The sequence below is a fragment of the Ursus arctos genome, unplaced genomic scaffold (assembly GCF_023065955.2).
Source record: "Ursus arctos isolate Adak ecotype North America unplaced genomic scaffold, UrsArc2.0 scaffold_2, whole genome shotgun sequence".
NCBI lineage: Eukaryota > Metazoa > Chordata > Mammalia > Carnivora > Ursidae > Ursus > Ursus arctos.
The window spans coordinates 38216126-38242639 of NW_026622874.1; the positions used below are offsets into that span (position 1 = coordinate 38216126).

Sequence of the window (26514 nt, forward strand, 5' to 3'; positions counted from 1 at the left end):
GGTGATAAAAATATTCTGGAATTAGGTGATGGTGGTGGTTGCACAGCTTTGCAAATGTGCTAAGAACCATTGAGCTGTACTTTATTTTTTATTTTTTAGTTTATGATTTTAAATATTTTATTCATTTATTTGAGAGAGAGACTCAAGCAGACTCTGCACTGAGCGCGGAGCCCAGCATAGGGCTCGATCCTAGGACCCTGAGATCATGACCTGAGCCAAAATCAAGGCGGACACTCAATCCACTGAGCCACACAGGCACCCCTGAATTGTTAAAAAGGGTGACTGTTCTGTTCTGTGAATTATATCTCTTATCTGTATATCTTTGTATCTAGATATTCGTTTGTGGCTAGTGGCTGCAGAGCGGGGACAGTGCAGCTCTCGAGCCAGACTATTTGGGTCCAATTCTGGCTTTGTCATTCACTGCTGTATCACCTTAGGCAGCTTACTTAACCTCTCTGGGCTTCAGTCTTCTCAGCAGTAAAACTGGGATACTAACTGGGCTGCCTCACAGAGCTGTCATGAAGACTAAATGGGCTGATATACATGAAGCTTCTAGACCAGTGGCTGGCGTCCACGGTGCTGTTGAGGAGTTAGCTAATACTGGTACTACTAGTTCACAGTCAAGTCCACTGTCCGCACCCAGGCCCAGCCCCCAGCCCCCAGCCCTTTGCAGAGAGTGCGTCCTCTCCCCTCCCCGCTTTGCCTGCAGCCGCTGTCTCTGCTGTGTAAACTGTGGCTGTAACAACCACTCCCAGCTCCCAGCAGCAGCGTCACTGGAGCCTGGTGTCACATGTAGGGTCTGGGCAGCGTCACTGCTGGAAAACATTGCCAGTAAACCTTGAGGTCCACCGGGCAGGAGAGGCAGGGCCTGTTTTCTGCTGAGGCAGGCAGTTCATTTTCTGCAGGAGGCCTGCCCTCCGAGCTGAGACGAGCTGAGCCCGGAGTCCAAGTCTTCAAAGGACAGGAGATTGAATATGTTCATGAATCCTTTCTCTGGTCCTATAGCCTAATATTCGGAGGGACGTGGCGTGGGAAGAGAAGCGGACAGGATTAGCAAACCAGCACCCCTTCCCTACAGGGGTGCAGGCAGGCGTCCACACCTTGCCCCGCCGCCCTCCGCATGGACTGCCCTCCACCGTCCTTAGACAGTAGGAAGTGGCTGCAGAGGTATGCTTTCCCTGAAGCTTTAATGCTCCCTCTCCACGTTCGCGTGCAAAGGCCGCACCTGCTCACCAGCTGAGCAAGGCTGAGCGGGCCTGACCTGGGCAGCCTTGGGGAGCTGCCCTCTGGCTCCCTTCCTCCCTCCTGCTCACCCCAGAGAGAGGCTGCCACCACCCCCCCCGCCCCAAGAAAGGGCTGGGCTGGGCATGGTGAGGGGGCTGTGGCAGGGGTGACTCCCCTCCCTCCTCATCAGGGCAAGCTTCCTGCCTCAGGACCATTGCAGAGGAGTGGAGGGAGACCTCCAGAGCACAGATCTGAACCCTCATCCACTCCCCACAGGCAACCCTTCTTCTGCTGGGTGTAGGAGCAGAATGACCTGTTGGAGTCTCTCTGAGACTTTGGCCCTGCGTCTCAGCTTGCCAGGTGGAGCCCACAGGTCCCTGGAAACCGCCCCGCAAACCTTCTGCATGCCCAGGGCTGATTGGCTCACCCCAGAAACCAGGCACTGCTCCCTCTCCCCACGGATAGGACAGGCTCCCCAAAGTAGGTGCTGCAAACTCTTGGCTCTTCTCCAAGGATGATAGTACAGCCCAGACACTGAGGCCTGGGGTCGGGGGAGGGATGCTGGGCACATCCCTGGGAGGAAAGAAGTGTGCTAAGCAGAATGCGGCGGGAAAAAGTCCTTTCTGGCAGCCGCTTGCAAGCCTGAGAGCAAGAGAGCTGCCCTTGTGCAGCAGTGCGGCAGCCGCAAGGCCACGGCTGGCTGAGGACCGGCAGCGCCCCCTTGTGGCCCATCTCAGCAGCAGCGACCCTAGCAGGGACTGGAGGGGGGCCGGCATCCCCCCAGGAGCAGGAAGGACACAGGTGACTTCTCGTATATGAAGCCTAGAGATGGAGGAGTGGGCTTTCCCAGAAAACAGTGGATGTGTACCCAGGGAGTAGACTTGGTGTGAAGGCCCAGGACACAGCCCAGTGGCCTGGCATCGGGAATCAGCCCCGTTTTGTGATGGGCATACTATTCTGGTGGTATGCAGCAAGAGGTCAGAATTTCTCAAAATGTGACCTCCTGGGGGCACCTGGGTGGCTCATTCAGGTACGCAGACTCCTGATTTCAGCTCAGGTCACGATCTCAGGGTCATGAGCTTGAGCCCCCTGTGGCTCCACGCTCTGTGGGGAGTCTGCTTGAGATTCTCTCCCTCTGCTCCTCCCCACCTTTTGCGCTCTCTCTTCCCTCTCTCTTTCCCCCGCCTCTCTTCTCCCCCTCTGCCTCTTTCCCTGCTCATGCTCTCTTTCTGTCTCTCTCCCTCTCAAATGAATAAATAAACTCTTTTTTTAAAAAAGATTATTTATTTGAGGTGGGGGACAGAGGGAGAGGGAGAAGCAGACTCTCCACTGAGCAGGGAGCCTGATGCAGGGCTTGATCCCAGGACCCTGGGATCATGACCTGCGCTGAAGGCAGATACCCAACTGACTGAGCTACTCAGACGCCCCAATAAATAAAACCTTTTTTTTTTTTAAATGAGACCTTCTGTATCATCTGCATTGGGGGCTTACAAAGATGCAGATTCCCAGCCCCCTCCCAGCCTGCTGAGTCACAATCACTGGGGATGACACCCTCACACCTGTATCTTTAACGCATTCTGGGGGAAAAGATGTTATGTGGGATTCAGCCAACTACAAAGCATAGAACCAGATGGGCAAAGTTGGTTAGGGTCCTTGGGTATCCCCTACCCCAACTCCCTTCATTTATTTTTTTCAGAGGTGAGGAGAGGCAGAGGAAGAGGGACAGAGAGAATCTTAAGCAGGCTTCACTCCCAGAGCAGAGCCGACGTGGGACTCGATCTCAGGACCCTGAGATCATGCCCTGAGCCGAAATCAAGAGTCGGATGCTTAACCAACTGAGCCGCCCAGGCGCCCCCCCCAACTCCGTTACTTTATAGATAGGGAAACTGAGGCCCAGAGAGGGGAAGTCATGTATCCAAGACCCCACAGCTAATTAGTGTGTGCCCTCAGGAAGAGCAAGCCTGCCCCCACTGTCATCCTCCCCCTACCCCTGCCTCCCCCTTCCCCTTAGCCCAGTGCCCAGTAGAGACACACTGCGGAGGCTTTCTGATCCAAGCCTTCTGATTCAATCAAAACCAAAACTCTGGGTGATCTGCAGAGCCACCTGCCTGACGATCCCAGGCCACGGGTGAATCACGCTTGCCCTTCTCTCTGGCCCTAGATTTCACTTCTGTCTCTTGGTTTTCCTTGCCTTGCCTCACACCCGTATAGCCAATATGTTATCTCTTGAGTCCTGGCTCTTTCTAGGTATTTTGCCCCTTGCAGCACCCCGCAGGAGGGCCACAAACACCTGGCTCCAGTTTGGTTCCCACGCTCATTGGGAGGATTCAGGATTCTCCGGGGCAAGGAGGAAACGCCCCGGGAGCTCCTCTAGGGAACAGGAGCACTCAGTAAGTAGAAGTGTGTGATTTGTCACACCGCGGGGTTCTGTGACAACCGCCTCTGACAATATTGTGACTTACGTGGGGGAATAAGTGAAATGACAGAATTGGTAACAGAATAAAACGTCCCCCGCCTGCATGCTCCGTGGAAGGGGGTGCCTCTTGCACGGAGGCCCACCCAGTGCTCTCTCTAGGGCCTCCAGGCTCATCAGGTGGTGAGGACAGGCTGGAGGGGGAGGTGGAAGTGTAGGGAGCCATCTCCTGCTCGGCTGAGCCCAGGGGAGATTTGTGGGCTGGGTCACCTGTCCGTTTCAGTGGCCACTCCAGCTGCACCACAGGACTGAGCCTTCCGAGAGTCAAGGTTAGTAGGGGTCCATCAGTGCAAGGCTGCTGGCTGCAAGAACCCGCAGGACCCACCTAGCGCAACCCCCTGGGGTGGGGGGAGACCTGGAGGGCTGAGGACTCCCTGGAGGTGGGCCCCCATCGCCTCCTCTGGCTGGACTTTGAAGGTGTGTGGTAGAGGAGACAGAAGTGACGCCAAGGCCATTTGCCTCGTGGGAAACACAGCATGTCAGCCACAGATACTGGTTGTGATGTGGTGAACTCCCAAGCGTCCTCGGTGATCGTCATACTAAATATTATTGGGGAAGGTGGCCCACTGGCTAGGGCTGGAATACTTGGTGTTCGTAATGGCTTTTATTTGAATGGTATTTGACCCATGTGTACTAGGAGCCCAAGCTGACAGATTTTAGAGTTTAGAGAAGACTTGGGAGCCACCCTTGGGATCGAATAGGATCAGGAGAGATTTTTTGCTTTCTTCTTGGGAGTGGTTGAGAGAGAGAGAGAGAGAGAGTGTGTGTGTGTGTGTGTGTGTGTGTGTGAGAGAGAGAGAGAGAGAGAGGCTTGATCCTTCCTTCTCCAAGTCATTTAGTCTAGCCTGGATATCCAAGTGGATCTATCCCCAGACTGTTCCAAACAGTAATTTATGTTGTTTGTTTGTTTTTAAAGATTTATTTATTAATTTTGAGAGAGTGAGCGAGCAGGGGGAGGGGCAGAGGAAGAGGGAGAGAGAATCTCAAACAGACTCTGCTGAGCATGAATTCTCAACTCAGGGGCTTGATCCCATGACCCTGAGATCATGACCCGAGCGGAAATCAAGAGTCAGATGTTTAAGTGACCGAGCCACCAGGTGTTCCGCCGCAATTTACATTTTGATCACCCCTTCTGGTGACACATCTCAGTGCCACTCATCCCCAGCCCACAACCCAGCGAGGAGACACCCCGGGCCAGGATCATACCTGCCTTTCACAAGCTGGGAGACATCGGGCACGCCTTCCCCCGCTCTGGGCCTGAGTGAGGTGTTGTTTCTCCCCCGTCTATAACACGAGAGGGCAGACAATTCTTCCGAGCTCTGAAATGCCGTGACTTGAAAATGTTCTCGCCCCCTGAGTCACTTCCGTTTCTCCTGTTGCTTCTCATGGAGCCCAGCCTCTCCCAGCAGAAGCCAGGGTAGAAGTCAGCAGAGAACCCAGTCCTCTGTGGCCTCTGCCCTGGGCTAAACTACTCACGTGGTTTCTGAAACATTGGTGGAAGTAATTAAGATTTTCAGCAATCAGTTATCACAGTTTACTTAATTGTCAGCTATTAATTAAAATTGTACAGAACTTGGGTGAATTTGACTGCTGGGTGATGGATCCCCTAGGGTCCCTCCTCCTCCCTGCACCTCCCTAAATCTGGGGGGTTATTACCCTGCATTGGAGGCCCCCATCCCCTCCTATATCAGACTGATGGCCAGAGAAAGCCCCTGAGGCCCAGCCTCTCCCACGGCTGAGCCGGGGTCCAGGGGAGCAGGGTTGGAGATGGAACGTCGCTATGGTGCAGGGCTGTCATCAGACCTGATGACTCAGGGATGAAGTTTTGTTTCCAGCTCTTCCACTCCCTGCCTGCAAGGACGAGGGCCTCCCCCAGCCAGAGCAAGGGCCCAGAGGAGGATGGACAGTCCACCTGAGCTGTAGACGTGAGGCTGGCACCACACCTGCCAATGAAAGAACCAAGAAGCCAGCTCCAGCCCCGCTGCGAGTGTGCGCCCTTTGCTCACCCGCCCCTTTGTACCTTCTGACAAATAAGAGCTACCATTTATAGAGCACCTACTATGTGCCAAGCACCGTGCAGAGCATTTTACGTGAATGAGCATTGTCATCCTCACCACAGCCCTCCCAGGGAGGCACCGTTATTCTCCCCATTTTACAGAGGGGAAAACTGCAGCAAGCTGAGGTACCTTGTGCAAGGGTCAGACACACCGAAAAAGGACAGTGCAGGATCTGAACTCAGGTCTTTCCAACTCTAAGAACTATGTTCTTGCTACTACACACCCTGTCCGTTCTTGCCCCAGCGTCTCCATTTCTTGGTTAGTTTCTAGTCTAGTTCAAGTTCATGGTCTTGCCTTCCTGGGGAAGCTTGTTTTCCTGATTTGCCACCAGTTGCACAGAGCTTCCTCCTGATGAACTATCCCTTCTCCAGATTAAATGACCCGTATGCAACTGCTCTCATGTCTTCCTTCCTCACTGACAGTGGAGGACAGGTCCACATAAATCTCTCAGTGCATATGTCTGCAGACCTGTACACGTGTCATTTTTTTTTAAAGATTTTTATTTATTTATTTGAGAGAGAGGGAGAGAGAGAGAACACAAGCAGGGGGAGCGGCAGGCAGAGGGAGAGGGAGAAGCAGGCTCCCCATGGAGCAGGGAGCCCAACATGGGGCTGGTCCCTGGACCCTGAGATCATGACCTGAGTGAAAGCAGCCACTTAACTGACTGAGCCACCCAGGCGCCCTCACACGTGTGATTCTAATGGTTTCCACAAACTACTGGCCAGACCACAAGTAGGTGTGTATGTCTGGAGGCTTGTGTAGTTCAGAGGCGCTGTATTGTAGTGGAAAAACCAGGAGCTTTGGAGTCCAAAGTGCTTGGGGTCATGGCTGCTGTCTGGTGAGCATTCAGTAGTGGACGTTATTTGAATTTGTGTATGCGTGTGCCTGTGTTTCCAGTTATTTGATGGCCAGTCCTTTAGCCCAAAGACTCATGATGAACGGTATGCTCTCTGTGGTCTTGTATAAGAGGCAACAGTGTGTAGAAACACCGTCCTACCTTGTGATGCCCAGTGCATGCTGGGAGGGTGATGTGGTTTGTGGCAGCTGTGAGTTACCATGGTGATGGCTGGCTTGGGGGAGACTCTCGCTCTCTTCTGAGCAAGAGGAGCACACACGTCCTCCCTGGTTGCTCCTTTTGCAGGGAAGGCTTGGAGCAGCAGCCTGGGACAACCTCATGAGCTCCCCCCCCCCCCATAGACCTCCTTGTCACCTCAGAGCTGCAAGAGCCCTACCTGGCCTTTGTCCAACCCTGCTGTGTGTGTGTGCGCGTGCATTCTTGCAGCTGGACCCTCCCTATTCTGTAGGAGTTAAGAGCGAGCATACCCAGACCCTCAGAGTGGGGCTGTGAGGGGTGTTTGGATCAGGGCATCCAACGGAGGGGACAGGTGTGCTCTGCTCCCACAGCATGGGCCCCAGCAAGAGCAAGCCTCTAGCTGAGCAGGCCTGGAGAGTGCCTTTTTCTCATCTGCACAAAGAGGCCGCACAGGCTGGGAGTGTCCTGAGTGCATCCCACATGGAAGGACGCTGAGGAAGGGGAGGAGCTGTCAGACCATCCCTCTCTGCTGTGTCTGTGCTCCATTATGTCCCCTAGGCCTACCCCACACTCAGACTAAACATTTGACAAGACACATGGAGGTGACCTCCGAGGCACCATGACTTATCCAGTAAAACAAATCATCAAGCTTTGGGGTCATCATCACAAAATGGTGTGTGCCCCACAGACCTTCACCCCATCTCTGATCCTCCTGGGAGATAATGAGAAAGGGGTGAACCCTAGGTATGAGTTGGGGGTCAGAGAGGTGGATGGTGTGAAGGTCAAGAGTGGGCAAGGGTGAGGGGTGGGGTGAATTCTTTTGCAAATGCAACTTTATTCATGTTTTCTAGTTAAGATTTGCCTTGGGGTCATGATGTGAGCATCAAATGCCCCCGGACCTAGCCAGAGTTTCTGCAGCCTCTTGAGATCCGAGGCCTTCCCTGTATGTGCGTGTCAGTCCTCTCATCGTGGGGCTACCACTGTACCCTGAGGACAGTGTCTGTCACCCAGGAATGTGGAGCACAGCCAGACTTCTCAGGAGCCAGCACCCTGAGCTGAGCCTTTGAGAAGCAGGCTGGCATGCCCAGGATGACCACCAGGGGGCAGTGCCGGGGCACGGAGGGAGCTTCGGTGGTGGGGAGGGGGGGAAGCCTCCACAAGACCCACCCAGGCCTAGGAGCAGATTGCAGATCCAGGTCACCATCCTCCAGCAAGTCAGGGTCTAACCCAGCTCCTCCTGTGTACGCGCCTAGCCTACACTGCAGGGAGGCCTGGGTCGCCCCCTCGCAGGACCTCAGCCTCCCATCTCTCCTGTGACCTATGACCGGGTTGGACAGGGTCGCTTCCAAGGACTCTTGTGGCTCTAATTTTCAGCAAGTCTGTGAGACTTTGGGGGTATTCCCGCCCCACTCTACCGACATGGAGATGAGGTAGGGGGTAGGGTGGTCTTAGAGGGAAAAGATATAGGGGGGAGGGCACTGTGATCAGTGCAGTGAGAAGTAGGAAAGTGTCTCTCTCTCTGTCACTACTGGAGCATTAAGATCCGGGTTCCCACAACCACACCCCCATGCCCCAGGGCCAGGAGCATGAGAGAATACGGAGGGGCCCTCCTGGGGCTGGCTACCCTGTGGACTAAATATTTTTCCTTAAAAAAAAAAGGACATCTTCCTAAAGGAACATATATCCATTCTTTCTTTCTTTCTTTCTTTCTTTCTTTCTTTCTTTCTTTCTTTCTTTCTTTCTTTCTTTTTTTTTTAGATTTTATTTATTTATTTATTTATCTGAGAGAGAGGGAGAGAGAGAGTGCGTGCTTAAGTGGGGGGAGGGGCAGAGAGAGGGGGAAAGAGAGAATCCCAAGCAGACTCCACACTCAGCACCAAGCCCTCCACACTCAGCACACGGGGCCCAACCCCAGGACCCTGAGACCAGGACCTGAGCTGAAACAAAGAGTGGAGCACTCAACCCACTGAGCCACCCAGGTGCCCCCATCCATTCTTTTTTTTAATGTATTTCTTGACAGATTTTGTGCGGTAGTTCTTGAAATGCTCATTGAGTGCCTACTGTGTGCTGTCCCTGTGCTTGAGAGTAACGGTGCAGAGCTGCCCTGTGATAGATCATAAGAAATAGGAGTTTCTTCCTGGGCTTGACTCTGCTCTGTGCTACATGCTAGGTGTGTGGCCTTGGGCAGTTTCGTTCATCTTTTTGAGTCTTAGTTTTCCCATCTGTAAAATGGGACAAGAGCACAAATCTCCCATAAACGTTGTGAGGATTCAACCAGCTGATAGGTGCACAGGGTTGGCACGCACACAAGTGTCTGAATAACTCTTGGTCACCTTCTTCTTAGGGACTGCACACCCCATAGGGTTACGCACGCCTTTCCCTCGTCTCTGCCAAACCCATAGAAAGAATTGCCCTGGCCCAGGAACCCACATCTTGGCACAGTGTTCTTAGTCCCCACACGGGCCTTTGGGAACCAGGCTTTAAAAATATATGTGTATACTTTCTGATCCTGTCTGTGTTCCATGCCAAGCCCTCAGCTAAAGCCATGGAGCAGCTCATAAGGTGACATTTGCCAGGATAAATAGGCACTGGCAGCCACAGAAGTGACGACACTTCTGTGGGACAGAGCTCAGGCCCCTGGCATGGAGGCTTGCCATTTGTCCCCTCTTGCCACCAGCATGGAAGCCGAATACGTGATGCTGATCATGAGCGACCCTACCAGCAGCAGCAGCCTCCTACAAGCTCCCCCAGGGATAGGAGAGGGGAGGAGGGGACAGGAGAGGAGAGGTGCCTGGGTCAGGGTGTGGAGCTGGTTCTCAGCAAAGGTGCCGCCTGGCTCTCTGCCCGCCCTCCCCAGCGCCCCCTCGGCCGACAAGACAGAGCAGCCCCCTGCCAGCCGGCCTGAGTATATTCCTGGGGGGAAGAAGTGCCTCTGAAGGGATGCAGAAATGTTCCCTTTGGCAGCAAAAAGCACCTCATGTTCCTGCTCAGTCTGTGGGTCAGGAAGGGACCAAGAGGGCAGACTGACCAGGGGAGGACCGCAGAGGGTTTTGGGATGGGCGGAAAAGGGAAGTAGCCTGAGAGTCAGGAATCTTGGGGTTTCTCCACTGCTTTGTCATCATCTCTCTGGAGGCCCCTGACTCTCCATACGTTGCCTTTCAGGGAGGCCTTGGGGGATTTGATGCCATTCAGTGACTTTGGATCCCAAAGTCAAAGGTAAACCACAGGACAGGGACATGTCCTCTTCATTTTAGTGTTCTCAGGGCCTACTGAGACCTGGGATAGAGTATGTGTTTGATAAGGTTTACTGGATGGATTGATAGAAGGATGGAGAAACTTCTTTGAGTTCTTCATGCTCAGAAGCTCTTCGTCTTTCGGATGTTATTTTCACCCTGGAAAGGAGATGGGATAAATTCTGTTTGCTTTTTGCTGTTGTAGAGTCTTCTCATCTGTCCATGTTAAAATTCTGCCTGGAAACCAAAGTTGAATAAAATGACCCCTGATCATTTAGGATTCCGAGGGCGGTGGCCATACCCGTACAGTCTTCCTCACTGAGGGTCGCACTGTTGCCCAGAGCTCGGTCCGTGCTTCAGAAAATGACTGCACATGTCCTCCACCTCTCCACCGGCCACCTCATTTTTAGGGGCTCTATCTGCATGATCCCCCCTGGACCCCATAGAGCAACTCCAGACATTCCCAGTCAGTGCTTGGGGCTCAGGGAGTGTGATATGCTGGAGCTGGCTCGTACCAGCTTCCCAGAACCAACTGGTAGCATCTCTTCCTAAGCCTGCGGTCAGTGACCTCATGTTGGCAGCTTAGAAGAGCTGTGGAGGAGGATTTACACCGCAGAAACTGGCAAACGCTCCAAGGCAGGGGGTCCCCACCTGCGAGGGCCAGTTGTTCTACGTTTACCAATGTATCACTGAAGATGCGGTTTGGGGCAGACATTCCAGTTGACCTCAACCACGGAAACCTTGCCTGGGAGCTCTGCTCTGAGAAGCAAGGCCTCCCAGAAATGAAGGCAGAAGAAGCAGTTCCTCAGGGGGTACCCCCTTCCAGGGTCAAGAGACATCAGGCGGTTCAAGGGCATGTGTCCAGGGTGACCAGCATGGCCTAGGGAGCAGTGTCTTGGGGACATGGTCATCTCCACTCCCTGATACCCTCAGCTCTCAGCAGAAAGTTCTCCACTCACCGAGCTTCTCTGTTCTCCTTCCAGACCCAGAGTCCCAGAGAAAGAGGACAGTGCAGAATGTCCTGGATCTTCGACAGAACCTGGAAGAGACCATGTCCAGTCTGCGAGGGTCGCAGGTGACTCACAGGTAGGTCTAAGCTGCAGAGGGGGCCACACCCTCCATTGTTCTTTCTCTCTCCCACTCTGGAGAACAGGGCTTCAGAGCCCCATGGGCCACTGCTGCAGGGAGAGGAGAATTGGCCATCTCGGCAAAAGAGGCTTGGCTTTGCCTGGGATCTGCTGGCGCTTGAGCATGAGATTTCATTTTAAGCAATTGAGTTTGAAAAGCACTAGAGTGGGGGATGGGAAGTAGAAGCCACCCCATGACTCAGGGTGTGACCTTCCGTGTCCACTTTCCCTCCTTAGACGCCAGTCTCCTCCTTTCTTACAGATGCTATCCTTCTCCTGTCCTGAAGTTGCTGTTAGAGGATTCTAGAATTGTGCCCATCCCGACAGCTAGCATCTTTTCCCTCTTCTGTCAGCTAGGTGTCCTCTTGCCTCTTCAGCCAGTGACATGTCACCCAGATCCACGCCATGGGGGTGTGCCCCTACACCCCACCCTGCAGAGACCTTGCAGCCTCCAGCGGTGTGGGGCATTCCGCCCTCCCATGGCACCTCTCCCTGGAGCAGCACACTGGCCACGGCCTCTGCCATGACTCAGAATTTCCCCCACCGGCTCCTCGGGCTGCCCAAATGAGCTCATCCTGTCAGCTCCAAGGGGGACAGAGGGCCAGGCAGGGGGTAGAAGGAGAGGGAGCAGACAGCCAGGATTGGGAAATCATGGGGGGTGTGGAGCAGGAAGGCTGAGAGCAATTAGGTGGCCTGTCCAGTTGGACTAGAGATTGGTTCCTCCCCATCTCCTGGGGTTGGAAAATGAGAGCAAAGTTGGGACAGAAGGACAATAGGATAGGGGCTTTGCCGAGCCCAAGTGTGTGACCAAGTGATAGCCAGACCAAACTGATATACCTCCAGTGACAGAGAACTCACTAACTGTCAGTCATTTCCATGCACCGTGGGATTGCCATGACCAGAAAGTGGAACAGAAATCAGGCTTCATAGCCTTCACCCATCGGCTCTAGTTGTTCTTCTGCTTAAGAACAGCCCTCCTCCTCCTTCTGCTACTCTGCCTAGCCCTGTCCTGTTCTCCGTATTGGACACTCTCAGCCCTTTGCTCCCAAATAGCTGAGCTATTTTCAAGGCTGAATCAAAGCCTCTGCTCTGTGGGGTTAGCAGGACCCAGACTACTGAAAGGGGTGTGGTCAAGGACATCTGAGGGAAAGAGTGCATGGGGGGAGGCTCCTGGAGGCCCTGGCCCCCTTACATCTGTCCCTACCTTCCGTCCCTTACAGCCCTGAGCAGGACCCAGTGAGACAGGGGCTGGACTCAGCTGGGCTCACCAGTTCGGGGACTGAGTAGATGAAATCTTGAACATTCTCCTTCCCCTATCCACAGAATTTGTTGGAACAGCTCTCAGCACCAAAGCACACGCCAGCTCCATGCCAAAGAAGGCAGAAAGTGCTTAGTTGCTAAGGGGGTCACACCCCAAATGACTCACCCACAGGAGCAGGGGAGAAGCAGCAGCTCCCGTGTCCTGGTGCTGCTGACTCCGAGCAGCCGGCCAGTGAAGCAGGACAGCCTGAGCCCTGTTTGCTTTCTGTCCGGGCTGGAGAAGAGGGAGGCCGAAAACCTTTTGCATAAAGTTGGCTGGTTGGAGGGGGAGAGCCTCAGACCTCTGGCTTCTGTCTCCCTTTATGGAAAAGGAACCAAGAGCCCTGGGCTGGTTTTGCTGTTTACTGTGGCCCCAGAGCCACTTCCTCTCTTAGCCTTTGGTTTATATTACTCCTGTTCCACACTCTGATAGCCAAAACAACGATTCCCTGAGTTTTTAGGGCTCTTTTACTTTTTAAAGTGCTTTCCATCCATCAGCCCTTCCCTCAGCCCTGGGAGTAGGCAGGATATTGTCATATCCTCTGTGTTAGAGAAGCAGCAGCCGAGGCTGGGGAGAGGGGGTCCCTTGCCAGAGTCACACAGGCTGAGGAGGGTGGGTTCTGTATCCTGCAAGCTTCGAACCCATGCCAGGCACGGTGCTAGGCACCAAACCCCAGAACAAACACAGACTTTACCCTTGATGGGGAGCTTCCTGTCCGGTGAGCGGTTCCAGCCAGGTTAGTTTCACTCTGGAACTTAGAGGCTAACGCTGGATTCAATTCCTTTTTCAGAAAGCTTTCATTTTTGTCCTGCTTCCTCTATTTCTACTGGCTCGTTTCCCCAGCAAGGAGAGCGTCTGGGTCAGGGGGCTGGGGCTGGAGAGGAAATGAAAGTCTCCCTCTGCTCCAGGCTCACCACTCTCCCCACCCCAGAGAGAGAGAGAGAGAGAGAGAGGGGCAAGATTGAAGGGCCGGAAGCAGGACTGGAAGGCAAGAACCAACGTTTTAAGCTAGAATCCTCCCCCGCTGACTTAGAGATGTCTGGAGATGTGTTGGGGGGGATAAAAAAGAGCAGCAGAACCGAGGAAGAGGCCCTTTTAGTGCAGAGAGCTAAACGGGAGTAGGCCAGGAATAGAAGGCAGGGATCTGGGTGCTCCACACAGCCCACACTGCGTGCTAATTTTGTTGCCGCAGTGTAGACTGACGACGGAAACGGGCTGTCCTGGAGCTCTCCAGCATCCTGTCACCATGGCCACCATCATCCTTTCCTTTCCCGTCCTCATCTCATTGTCACGGTCAGCTTGTTTTTATTAAACGCTTACTGCGAGCGGCCCTGGACGGAGTCCGACGACGAGAACTTCCCTGCTCTTCCACTCAGCACATCCGTCGCGGCTCTGCTCCTCATGGATTGGTTCTTGTACCTGGACCCAAGAACATGCCAGGCCCTGCGCAAAGTGCTGACATGCAGTGGTGATCGAGGCAGAGAGTGTCGCACGGGCCCTTGGTCTCCTTCAGGGAACTTCCATTCGCTCCGAGGTCCACAGTAATTAGAAATAACACAGTGTGGGACGAAGCACACGCCCAACACCAAAGGAGGGTCCAGAGGGGAGAAGCTGGATGTGCGCCAGGTCAGGAAGCCCCCCAGAGGGTCAGAGGCAGCAGTCAGAAATAGCCCTGCCCAGCCAGAGCGTCCCCAGCGTGTCCACAGGACTTCTGGATGGACCCCCTGCGTGCTCAGGTTCCAGGGTCTTTTGGCTTCTCCACTGCTGTTGATCGAAAAAAATCAACCCTTGGGGGCACCTGGGTGGCTCAGTCGGTTAGGCGTCTGCCTTCAGCTCAGGTCATGATCTTGGGGTCCTGGGATGGAGCCCCGCGTCTGGGGAGCCTGCTTCTCCCTCTGTCTCTGCCCCTCCCCTCTGCTTGTGCGTTCTCGCTCACTCTCTCTGTTGCTCTATCTCAAATAAATAAAATCCTTATTTAAAAAATCAACCCTTGTTTTCTCAGGGTTGGTAGAGACAGTTGGGGAGGATTTTCTTTTTTTCAAGGCGCGTGGCCAAAGGATAGAAAACTCAATGTCCCACTCATACCTTTACCCCCAACGTGACGAAGGAATAGACGTGCTCACAGAGTGAGGATTCCTCTGCTTGCGTAACGCCTGTGCGGCCGCGGGTTGCCTTAGCCACCCACCTTCCAGGCCGGCGGATCCTATTTCAGGTATTCACCCCTGCTTGGCTTTAGTTAGGCCGAGCCACCGAGACCCCACCCATGGTTGATGGGGGCCGGCAGCGCTGCTGGGCTGAGTGAATGATCAGTCTCTGAGCCCGCATCCAGGCCACCTCTCCAGACAGACCCCAACTAGCCTTTCTCTCGGCAGCCACATACAGAGGGACCCTGGGGAGAAAGGCATCTCCTTCTCCAGCTCCCAGGCCCCCTCCGTGTCAGGTCACCCAGCACAAACCTGGGCATGCTTTCCTGGCCTGGCCTAGCAGGGCCTGAGGCGTCGGGCCCTGCACATCCTGTCTTCACCCTCTTGTCCATTTCTCCGTGTTCTCGCCTCTTTCCAGTTAAGGCTGCTTCTGTTCTCTGGTGAGGTTCTGCAGCTTTCTCCTGACAGCTTAGACCTTTCGCTAGTCTTACTGGGAATCGGCCGCACGTCTCAGGTGCCCAAAGCTTTGCCCCTACTCTCTGTAACCCACTCCAGACTTTGCCATCTCTGGTTGGGGAATCAACTAGCTCTGAGCTCATTAATAGAAAAGAGGTGATAGGCACACCCTGAACAAATGAATGATCAAGGCCTTTGAAGCCCGGGTGACCAGTCTATCCCACTTCCTCCAAGAGATCTCATTGGACCTTTCCCATTTATTGAGCAGCTTGTGTATACCAGGCACTGCCTTAGACATTTACCTATGTGATCCTTACAACTCTGTGGAGTAGCTAATATGCTATTATCCCCATTTTACAGACGAGGAAATGGAGGCTTAGCAGGATTGATTAGTTCACCTCCAGCTCACTTACAAATAAACGGTAGAAAAGGATTAAAACCCCACTCATATTATAAAATCTATGCGCTTAGGCAGTATATGGGATTGGTTCCCTCGCACTGACGGCCTCAGGTAACATGTACCAGGGGTGCCGTACACGGACAAGGCCTCCTGGAGGCGGTGGAGCCCACGCGGGCAGGTGCAGACAAGGTGGGAGGGGCTGGGAAGGGGGAAGGGTCGCTGGAGTGCCGTCGGCCTGCCGGGACAGGGCCCAGAGCGGCCCTGCCAGAATGAAAACCAGTGCCCTTCTGCCCTCTGCCCAGCTCCCTGGAGATGACGTGCTACGACAGTGACGACGCCAACCCTCGCAGCGTGTCCAGCCTCTCCAGCCGCTCGTCCCCCCTCTCCTGGCGCTATGGCCAGTCCAGCCCGCGGCTGCAGGCTGGGGACGCGCCCTCAGTGGGCGGGGGCTGCCGCTCGGAGGGGCCGCCCGCCTGGTACATGCACGGGGAACGGGCCCACTACTCGCACACCATGCCCATGCGCAGCCCCAGCAAGCTCAGCCACATCTCCCGCCTGGAGCTGGTCGAGTCCCTGGACTCGGACGAGGTGGACCTCAAGTCTGGCTACATGAGTGACAGCGACCTCATGGGCAAGACCATGACGGAGGACGACGACATCACTACCGGGTAAGGCCCCTTGCACCGCGGGGCAAGGGGGCGAGGGAGGGCAGGGGGAAGACCGGTGGAGCGGGATTCCTTCAGAGGGGAGTGGGACTCACGACAGGAGTTGGGGTTGCTGTGCGGTGACAAGAGACAGCTGGACGGGGCGTCTGGACGCTGGTTGTGTGGCTGCCCCTGAAATTTGATGTGGTATATTATGGGCTTTGCTGTGGTGGGTGGGGCCGCCATTGGAGGAGCTGATTGGTCAATGAAGGGACCGCCCTTCTATGGCATGCCCCGCCCTCCTCCCTGGTCTTTTGCCCTCAAAAGACTGGCTGGAAGGGCTCTGGGAAATGGGGTTAGTCCCAGTTCTGCTAATTCCGTGTGGGCCTTGGACAACCTCATCTATTATCCCCTTTGTAAAAAAGGATGAGAGTACTACCTCTGTCTACCTCCGAGCCTAATACGAAGAGAGAATGAAAACACTACTGAAACAGAAAAGTGATACTGGTGGCTCCTCTTCCCTCGCGGGGGTTCCTGGCCCCTCTGTCCCCTGCCTTCCCCCATGGCACTCAGTTTCCGCTGCTCTGGTTTCTTCTTCTGCAGACCTCCTACCAGTAATGCAACTTCCGAGGCCCTGTCCCCATCCGTTAAACCCTTCCTTCCTGTGCTTTGCCCCACAGGGACCCTCATCTCTTTTCTGTCCCAGTTGGCAGGGTTGGGTTTGTGGAGCAACGTGGACATAGGTGACAGTCTGGGAAGTGAGGGAGAAGGTAGGAAGAAAGAGGTGTGGGGGGTGGGAGGGGTCCTGGCCCAACTGTTCCAAGCTGTGAGACTGAAGCGCTATAGTGGTTCTGGAACCTTCTCCAGGGCATCTTTCAGCTCACTGTTACTTCCTTTCTTCCTTCTTGGTTTGCTGGGACTTTCCAAGGGACCACACAAGTAGTGACAACACCCCTTTCCCCCTACCCCTCTCAGGGACTACCTCTTCCCAATTAAAACCCCAAGCTTCAAGAGAATGAAAAGTAGCCCCTCCTAAGAAAGGACTAAGAGCTGAGCTCCAGGCCATCCACTGTTCCCCACCCCTGGGGACAAACTTGGAGGGACTGGGCAGGGCCTGTCTGGAGCAAAACAACTGACTCATGAATGGGGTTGTTTACTGCCTCTAAAATCCCAGGGGCCGGCCCGACCTCACGCTCGGATCTGCTAGCCTGGAGCTGGGACCGGGGAAAAGCCATCCAGCTCCTCCTGTGCTCAGAGAGCTTTGCTGGTCAAAGGAGAGCCAACGAGTATGACGGGCTGCTCAGTCCAGCCCCTGTGCCGGGAAGCTGCTTCCCCGAGGAATCATCCAGTCCCTGCCCTCTGAGAGCTCCCAGTTGGATAGGGCAAAAGGAGGTACAAGCTCTGTGTGGCAAAGAGCTCTGAAAGTTCCCCATCTGTTGGCAGGACCTGAGGCCCAGCCCTCAGGGAGCTCCCAGACAGAGGGAGGTGAGAGCCAGCCCCCATGGTACACACAGTGGCCATAGCAGAAAATTTCCCAAATGTTGGAAGGCACAGGACTCCTGCCTTTGGAGAGATCCCAGTCTGAGGCAGGTGGCAGGACTTCCTAGCTGTGTGAGCTTGGGGAAGTTAGTTAACCTCTCCAGGCTTCAGTTTGTCTGTCTGCTAAATGCAGTAATAGAGCCTATCTCAAGATAATTATAAGGATTAAATAGATAAATACGTATAAAGTGCTTGGAATAATCCCTGGCTAATTGTAAATGCCCAATAAATGTTCACTTTCTTTTTCCTGTTATTGGTTATTATTATTATTAGAATGCCATTCTGAAGGAGGAGAAGGACTCCTGCCCCCGAGGGTCCCAGACTTGCCCCCAGGGACTGTGCAGTCTCACCCGAGTGCCACTCAGAATCAGCACCTGGGACAGATGTAGCGGCAGCTGGCCAATCCTGGGAACATTGATTTTGGGGGTGTGGGGGTATGGAATGCTAGGCAGAAGGGAGCCAGGAACGATGCCCTTAATCCACCCTGTAGCACCCTTTCTTTATCCCTTTCCCTCTGGACAGGGTGTGTGCTCCTGAATCAGTTAAAAAAAAAAAAAAAAGCAGACTTCACTGAGGCTAGCATGGATGAGAACATTCCCTTCCTGCATATCCACCGACTGACCGTAAACCCAGGGAAGCCTGCAGTTCCTAGGGGGAGGAAAGCGTTGGCATGGCAATATCCGTACAGTGGACCCGACTCTAAACGGCGATGCTGGTTTCCAAGATGATTTCATGTGTGTTGTTTATGGGTGGTCTGCAATTAGCAGGACCTCTTAACACCTGACAGTTTCAAGGTTTCTCCGTTGTTGACTTCCCTGCCAGGACTGGGAACACACCCACCCTTCCATGTGCTAAGGAAGTCAGAGCTGAAGGGAACCCACTTATAATCCCAGTCATTTTAATGTAAACAGTCACTCCTCAATTATATGTTTTCACGGTTAAGTGTTGTGCTTTATCGTCAGAGACTGGGCACCCTTGATTCCAGCAAGACAACATGCAGACCTGCGCGGCCCCTGCTCAGCCCCCTTCTTGGCCCTCCCATCCCCACTGTGGTTTCTGTCCAGGTTTTATAATTTAGAATATGTCCTGTTTCTAAGAAAATTGTTTTCCCTATTCATGAAATGGGTAGGGCTGTTCTCTGTAGGGGTGGCCTGTAGGGCTTCCCTTCTGACCCACACAGTGACACTTCCTTGACCCCTGTCAGCCACCGCCCATTGCCATTCACTCTCCTGCCTCCCAGGAGCTCCCAGCAGGAGGCCTGCAGGAGAGCTGAAGCCTCTGCTTTCCCCCCTGGGCGACATGATCAACCACAGCCTTCCGAGGGAGCCGTGCAAGATGACAGCGATTTGGAGTGCTCTCGGTTATCCGCTGGGGGAGCAGCCCCTTGGGGGCTTTTCCCCAGGCCAGCATTCAGTCCCACATCCTCTCCGCTCCATCCAAACCCCAGGCCTTCCCTGGCTTGCCAGTCTGTGGGCGCTCAGGGAAGGCAAATTCTTTCAAACGGAAGCTCAGCAAACGAGAATGAGGAAGGTGAATTTGCTGCCGAAAGAATCCTATTTTTAAAAATTACAGTTTTTACGAAGTTGTGGTAAAATACTATATACGGTTAGTACGTCAACCATTTTTTAGAGCGGAGCCCAGTGGCATGAAGCGCATTCACAGGGGTGTGTAACCAGGACCGCCATCCGTCTCCAGAACTTTTTCCATCTTCCCAAACTGAAACTCTGTCCCCATTGAACGCTAACTCGTCACTTCCCCTCCCCCCAGCCCCTGGCAACCACCACCCCTCTCAGTGACCCTGACTGCTCTAGGTGCCTCACATAGGTAGAATCGTGCAGTATGTGTCCTGCTGGGACTGGCTTGTTTCACCTGGCGTAATGCCCTCAAGGGTCATTTCTGTGTAGCGCGTACCAGAATTTCCTTCCTTTCTAAGGCTGAATAATATTTTAATGTACGGATATACCACATTTTGTTTATGGTTGTTTCCACTTTTTGGCTTTTGTAAATAATCCTGCCTTTGATCATGGGTGAGCAAATATCTGTTCGAGCCCTTGCTTTCCATTCTCTGGGGCTATACTATATGCCGGGTGGAATTTTCGGATCATGTAAGGTCACATGTGATCGCATATAGTTACTCTATTTTTAATTTTTCGAGGAACCTCTCTACTGTTTCCCGCAGGGCCATACCGTTTTACATTTCCACCAGCGGTGCATGAGGGGAACAATTTCCCCACCTCCTTGCCAACACAGAAAATTTTCTGATTGTTTGGGTTTTTAATAACAGCCAACCTAATGAGTGTGAAGTGGTTTCTCATTGTGGTTTTGATTTGTGTTTCCCTGACGAGTAGCAGTGTGGAACATCTTTTCATGTGTCTATTGGCCGTTTGTATTGTCTTCTTTGGAAAAATGTCTATTCAAGTCCTTTGCCCATTTTCCAATTGTGTCGTGTTGTCGTTGTTGAGTTGTAGGAGTTCTTTATATATTCTGGTTATTAATCTCTTCTCAGACACATGATTTGCAGATATTTTCTCCCATCCTGTGGGGTGCCTTTCCATTCTGTTATTAGTGTCCTTTGAGCACAAAAGGTTTTCATTTCAATGAAAATGAAAGTCAGTGCCAAATCCAATGTCATGAACCTTTTCCCTTGTGTTTTCTTCTAAGAGTTTTATAGCTAATGGGTCTTTTTAAAAATATGGATTCCAAATCTCATTCCGGGCCTACCAAGGTAGATTGTCGGCTAGTCAGGAAGCCATATTTTTCTAAAGCTTCTCAGTGGTTTTGGACTAGTCTATCTTCCCATAAAGGACAAGAAGCTTCTTTATAGCACTCCTGACGGCTGCTCTTTCAGGTTTGCCTTGTGTAGATGGTGAGCTTATTCTGTTTCAAACTGAACAAAATTATGGGAAAGTTTCTAAATATTCACCTGAAATCTGCTTCCCTCCTGCCTGTTGATTCAAATGCTGCCGTCCAGGAAAAACAGAATAAGTATAAATCTCCATTCACATATTTCAGCATGTTCTTAATGATTGCTCACATGGTCTCTGCTCCAGACCAAAAAAAAGTGCCCAGCTTATTTCATTATTTTCTGGAATGACCCAGTTTTCCAGATCCTGATTATCCCGGTCACCCTCCCCTGGAAGCTCTCAAGTTGTCAGTGATCCTCTTAAAATTTGGCACCTAGACCAGTCACCGCCTGACACTAGTCCTGCCAGGGTAATCTCCAAAGCATGACACTACAGACAACTTCAAGTTGGCTGTGGACTGTCCTAGATGACAGTTTGCGAGACATTTTTACCTCTTGAAAAGAGAACAGGAATTTGTTTTTCTAAAAATAGGAAGGTCTGGAATTTAATCTAAGTAAGAAGATAAGTTCCACAGCCATCTGTCCTTCCCGTCCCTGGCACCCAGAGTTGGAGTGGGAGGGGAGTAAAGATGGGCTCCCGTGCAGAGGTAAATAGAGGCACTGGGCATAGGGAGCAGGTGTGCCCAGAGAGGAAGGAGGCCTTCCCTACTTGAACTTGGATTTCCCTCTCGATGTCTCCATTTCTGCCCACGTGAACAGCAGCTGGGCCGGGCTGTGTCGGAGCTGTGCGGCTGTAAGGAGCAGGAACCCCAGGCCGAGCGGGCAGCAGGGTACCACCATGTTGCACACCTCCAGTGGGCGCCATTCACATGGTATAGAGTTGTGTCATTGGCAGCCCTGGCAGGACTGCTGTCCAGCGACCTGTGCCAAAGGCCGCAGAGCCTTGGACAGAGCCAGCAGGCCCCATCTTGAAAGAGCACTGCCGGTGTGTGTCGGAGAGAAAGCGGGATTTCTTGGCGACTGTCTGCCATGCCCTGTGTCTCTCCTCAGGTGGTTTCCTGCTCCATGTGTGTGGCTGGATGTTCCAGGCTTCTTGTTCCCTCCTCGCCTCCCCTCCCTTCCCCAGCCTGTCCTCTTGAACTGTGCTTGGGGGCTCAGAACAGATGGGATTCGTTTCCTTCTTGGCTCTGAAGTGTCCTGACGTTGAAAAATGTCAACTAAAATAAACTGTAGGCCCCTGCCTTCTCCCAGGCTGGCTTTCTGCTCCCAGAGGCCGTGAGCCCAAGCCTTAAAGGGACACCTCCCAGCCTCGCGAAGCTGGCCTCAGCCTCTGTCTGCAGCCCCCCTCCCAAGAAGGAGCCTCATTTGTTGCTCTCCAGTTTGGCGGATACCTGACCGGTAAACCCCAAATGCCCAACCCAACCACCTTCAGTGACAAGAACTCTCTTGGAATGGGCACTGGGTTTGTAGGGTTTGTGCAAAGAGGAGAGAATCTTTTTCAATTTGAATGGATGATGTGGGTGGGGGAGTCTTCTTCTCCCTTTATCTCCTGTTTCCTGGCAGTTCTTTAGGTATCCCACCTCTTGGGCAGCTGGCCCAGGCCTGGCTTTTGCCCTTGGAACACAAGGATTAGGGCAGAGGGCAGTAGGGGATCACTCAGGGGGAAAACCCAGCATTCAAGCTCAAGAAGGAACTCAGTTTCTGTCCTCAATTAAAGGGCTTCAAATCTAAAAGGGAGGTAGGATGCCTCCTGGGTCAGTGGTGAAAGAAGTGACGCGTAGTTGAAGGAGACAATGGTTGTTGCCATTTCGGGGATAACATCTATACAGGGTTGACCCACAGATTCTTACAGGCAGCCTTGGTTGATACTTCTCTGCGGTGCAGGGGAAGGAGCATCTGGAGCTCTGGAGTTCCACCTGAAGCTCCCCTCTAGCTTGCTGTGTGGCCCTGAGCAAGTCGCCTAGCCTCTCTGACTCTTAGTTTGTTCATTTGTAAAAAGGTAACCATTTTTGCCTTGTGAGGTTCAAGTGCAAAAGAACAAGTGGGAGTGCTTTGAAACGTCTGAAGAGCTGTCCGTTTGAAATATATTATTTGGATCTCAACTTAACTTTCTGTTCCTTTAGCTGATGGCCTGTTCATTAGGAGCTGTTAGAGTATCCAAATAAGATTTCTCCAGCTTGGCAGATGAGTTCACTGAATTTGGGCTTCAACTTCTTTTGTAAAGGATGTTCTTGTTTTGCTTTTCAACGCCATCTTGACATTCTTTTAGTCCTGTGGTCTGCAGATCAACCACCAGACCTCTGCGGACGGGCTTATCCACATGGGCTTAGCACCGTACCGGGGCGGTGGAGTGGAGTGGCGTAGAGGGAAGGCTCGCAGCTCCTGGGTCTGAGTCCTGGCTCTTCTCATTGGCTGTGTGGGTTGGGGTGAGTGCTTAGTCTTCCCCTGCGTCAGTTTCCTTAGTTGAAAACCATGGACAGTAATGGGACCTACTCTGGGAGACAGATGTGAGGATTAAATTAGTTAATATGTTTATGTATCATAAGTGTTTACAAATGCTAGGTCTTGCTTGTTAGCCCCTTGATGGCAGGCACTCACAAAGGGATGGGCCTAAGCCGTCACAGGCACATTCGAAATGATGATGCGGTATTTGGAAAAGTGCTTGTTAACCTTCATGCTTCAAAATCAGAAACATTCAAAAATGTTTCTGATCCTCGCTGGAGGCTGACAAACTAAGTGGCTTGCTGAGCAAGGTGGAGACGTTCTGACCCAGGGACACCTGCTCGCGCAATGCTCTCCGGTGGCAAGTGGCACCCATCTGTGAATGGGGGATCCGGGCCCCAGGTAGTTATGCAGGAGAGCTGAGCTGATTGCACGCATGATCACACAGTCGGACACGGCCCCTTTCCCAGCATGACCTGCTAACTGGCTGTCACCCGCGCTCAAACATATGTTTATTGTCTATGAGGAGTGTCTTGTGCTGAGGTCCCCAGAAGGAGACCTTGAGACAAGTGGTTTATTTGGGTGCAGGTGGTTTATTTGGGAGATGATTCTAGAAAGCACTGATGGGAAGCGGAAGTGAGTCAGGGAAGAGAAAGGAAGCCAGTGCAGGATATGTTTACAGGCAGGTTACTGCTGTGGGCGGCTGGCCCTTAGGGGTTTCTGGGGGATTACATGGAACACTCCTCAGAGCTGTGCCACGCAGTGGGCAAGGAGCCTGGATATTTACCTTTCAACTGCCAGTTATGGTGAGCTGCAGGCAACTCCAAGGGGCATTGCATCCTGGCTTTTCTGGCACACTCCACATAGGCTGAGAGAAATCCCTCAGGGTGAGAGGCACAGGTGCTCTGAGACACAGGTGCAGTAGTGTTCTTTTTTTTTTTTTTTTTAAGATTTTATTTATTTATTTGACAGAGAGACAGAGAGCACAAGCTGGGGGAGCGGCAGGCAGAGGCAGAGGGAGAAGCAGGCTTTCCGCCCAGTGGGGAGCCAGAGGCAGGGCTCGATCCCAGGACCCCGGGATCATGACCTGAGCGGAAGGCTGCCTCTTAACCAACTGAGCCACCCAGGCGCCCCAGTGTTCTGTTAACATCCGCGGAACGGTGACTGCAGAGTGGCACCCCAGTGTTCTGTTAACATCTGCGGAACGGTGACTGCAGAGTGGGTGGGACACAAACGACATTGATTATAAAGAGGGAAGTTGAGAGGAAAGGAAAAGAAGGAGGGTGTGGAGTCTGATTCCTGGGTCAGGATGGAAGAAAAGTGTGGCTTCAGAGAGCTCCTGGCTCTTGAAACACCCCTTAATTCTTCAGACAGAATAGTGTTAGCACTGAACAGTCTGTGTGGGGTTAACTTGGATCACAGTGTCTGCTCAGACCCAGCAGGGTTGATGGAAGATTGGAGCGAGCCAGGTATTCCAGAGGGGCCGCTGGATGTGTGCTAGTTGCCATGACAACTGATGCAGCCTGAGGCGTGGCCCCTCCTCTGCTGTGTCCTAGTAACCTACAATTGAGCTGCTGGGGTTTTCACTGAGTTTGATGACATACAATTTGGTCGGGATGGATAAGGGGTTGAGGAAGCTGCTGAGATGGGTTCGTCTTTCCCCCTGCAGCCCTGCCCACCTGCCTGTCCACTTGTCTCTCCTCTTTAATAGTCAGCTCCCTCCTCCTTTTCCCACCAACCTTATATTCTGTGATAAGCCAGCTGGGCTCAAGCAATGCCTGGAAATTCCATGCAATCTGATATTACAGAAAGAGCATAAGTCTGGAAGTGTGATAGGCCTGAGTTTGGATCTGAGCTCTGAGGCTTTGGGAAAGCTGTGAGTCCAGTCTAGTGGGAATAGTTATATGGGAATAGGATTCCTAGAAGGATGTTATGGAATATGTTGCATTAATATACTAGGTATGCAGCAGTAAATGTTACCTTCCTCCCTTCTCTGCTTGGCTCCTAGAAAATTAAAGCAATAAAGGCCCTAAGGCCCAACTATAGAACAGAACTTTTCCACCGGGGTGGTGATACGCAGTTGCCCACTCGTCTGCTACATCCCCTCCTTCCAGGCAGCCTTCTCTAATCCATCCCATTGCACTGTGATTGCTCTCTGACTCTGGATTCTTGGAACTTGTGCATGTAACTTATACTGCAGTAACTTGTGCTTTTTAAATTCTCTAACGATTACATAGCGTGTATGGTTTACAAGACACTAATATCTTGTTATTTCATTTAATCTCAACTCTGAGTTAGCTATTCTTTCCCCCAATTTGCAAGTGAGGAAGTTGGAACTTGGCTTGCCAGGGTCACGTAACTTAAAAATGGCCGCCCCAAGCAAAACCCAGGCCTTCTGGCTCCCATGTCCTGTGCTCTTTTTGGTAAACCCACTGTCTCGCTGGTATACCATGAAGCCTTTTCCCTCCGTGTGCAGCCCATGTGCTCCCTAAGCCTGGGAGAATTTCTGGGGCAGGGATCACATGCCTTCCATTGGAATAGGAGCCTCCCGAGGACAGAGACCCTATTTTCTGTTTTTTTCCTCAGGTCATGCTATTGACTGGCCAGTGAATCATCGTTAGAGAACCCCATGTGGGATGCCCCTATGTGACCTCTCTGTCTTCCAGGATAGCATCTTCTTTGGAGAGCCACAAAGTAGCCACAGCGAGGAGCTTAGGACCACAGGCAGAAGGAGCAGCCCAAGCCTCTGTGAATACAAGTCCTTGTTGACTCTGGCTCAAAGGCTGTCCCAGTATGTCCATGAGGGGCCAGCTCTGGCCTCTGGGCTATCAAATGTCTCTGGCCAGCCGGCAAAAGACCATTCACTGCAGCTAAGAAAGGCCAGCAGGCTAGGCAGTCAGGCTTACCCACTGAGCTTCCATGGGGGTGCCCTAAAGAGTCTGCAGGACTGGATTGTTCTTGCCTGTATGTTGGGGCGACGATGGGCCAAGCGCAGGCAGATGTATACGAGTCTGCATTTTGAAAAACAGGCGGAAAGAAAGAGTCAGGCCCAGAGAGACCCAAGGCGCGTAGCTACAGAAGAGACAGATCAGCAGTCACTGGCTGTGCAAGACAGGGTCGTGGGGAGACAAGGTAGGAGAGGCCGATGCTGGGGCACGTGCCGTAGATCGCCAGAGCCAGCGCGGCGCGTTCGTGATGTGCACGCCAAGGAGGGGAGTGAGAGACAGACAGACACTGTGTGAGACCCATCCGAACACGTGTGTGAGGCGGCTGGGTACAAAGAGGCTGTGTGTTGTGCACTAATGCTAGTGGGGGTGGGGGGGTGCAAGGCTGCCGATGGCAGTGGGGTGTTTAGCAACCGGACGGGCACAGAGGGTGTCTGGGAGGTGGAAGGAATCTTCCAGAGAGGAGTGGATGACCCTGCGCTCAACTGGGGGCCTGATCCAGAGCAGGGCGAGCCATTCTCACCAGCCTGCCCTTTCTGCTCCCCTTGGCCAGCTGGTATTAAAAGGGGTCTGTCCTGTGCCCTGTCCCTTCTTTCGTGGATGGCATCTGAAGCTGAAGAGACAGGGGCACGTCTCCAGCCTCGATCCTTCCTCTTTTCCTGACTGCCCACTCTCTTCCAGGCCTGCTTCTCCT

At 52.9% G+C, this 26514-nt stretch overlaps 1 protein-coding gene and 1 long non-coding RNA gene across 10 annotated transcripts in view; one reads left to right on the forward strand and one right to left on the reverse strand.

Annotated features, from left to right (window-relative positions):
- Nucleotides 1–26514, forward strand: part of NAV1 (neuron navigator 1) — a 242987-nt gene that overhangs the window by 137137 nt on the left and 79336 nt on the right. For all 8 annotated transcript variants that reach the window (XM_026480666.4, XM_057315710.1, XM_044377764.3 and 5 more), the window contains 2 exons: nucleotides 11004–11106; nucleotides 15750–16115. In XM_026480666.4, the coding sequence (XP_026336451.3) occupies nucleotides 11004–11106; nucleotides 15750–16115 (469 nt within the window). The remainder of the gene's footprint in view (nucleotides 1–11003; nucleotides 11107–15749; nucleotides 16116–26514) is intronic.
- On the reverse strand, nucleotides 125–15882 carry LOC113242552 (uncharacterized). Of its 2 annotated transcripts, XR_008960582.1 has the most exons (4): nucleotides 12574–15882; nucleotides 10980–11059; nucleotides 4904–10179; nucleotides 125–1006 (listed from the first exon to the last, which is right to left on the reverse strand). It is a non-coding gene; the product is annotated as an uncharacterized LOC113242552 (long non-coding RNA). The 2 variants fall into 2 exon arrangements; XR_003311957.4 differs by having other exon boundaries at nucleotides 125–10179.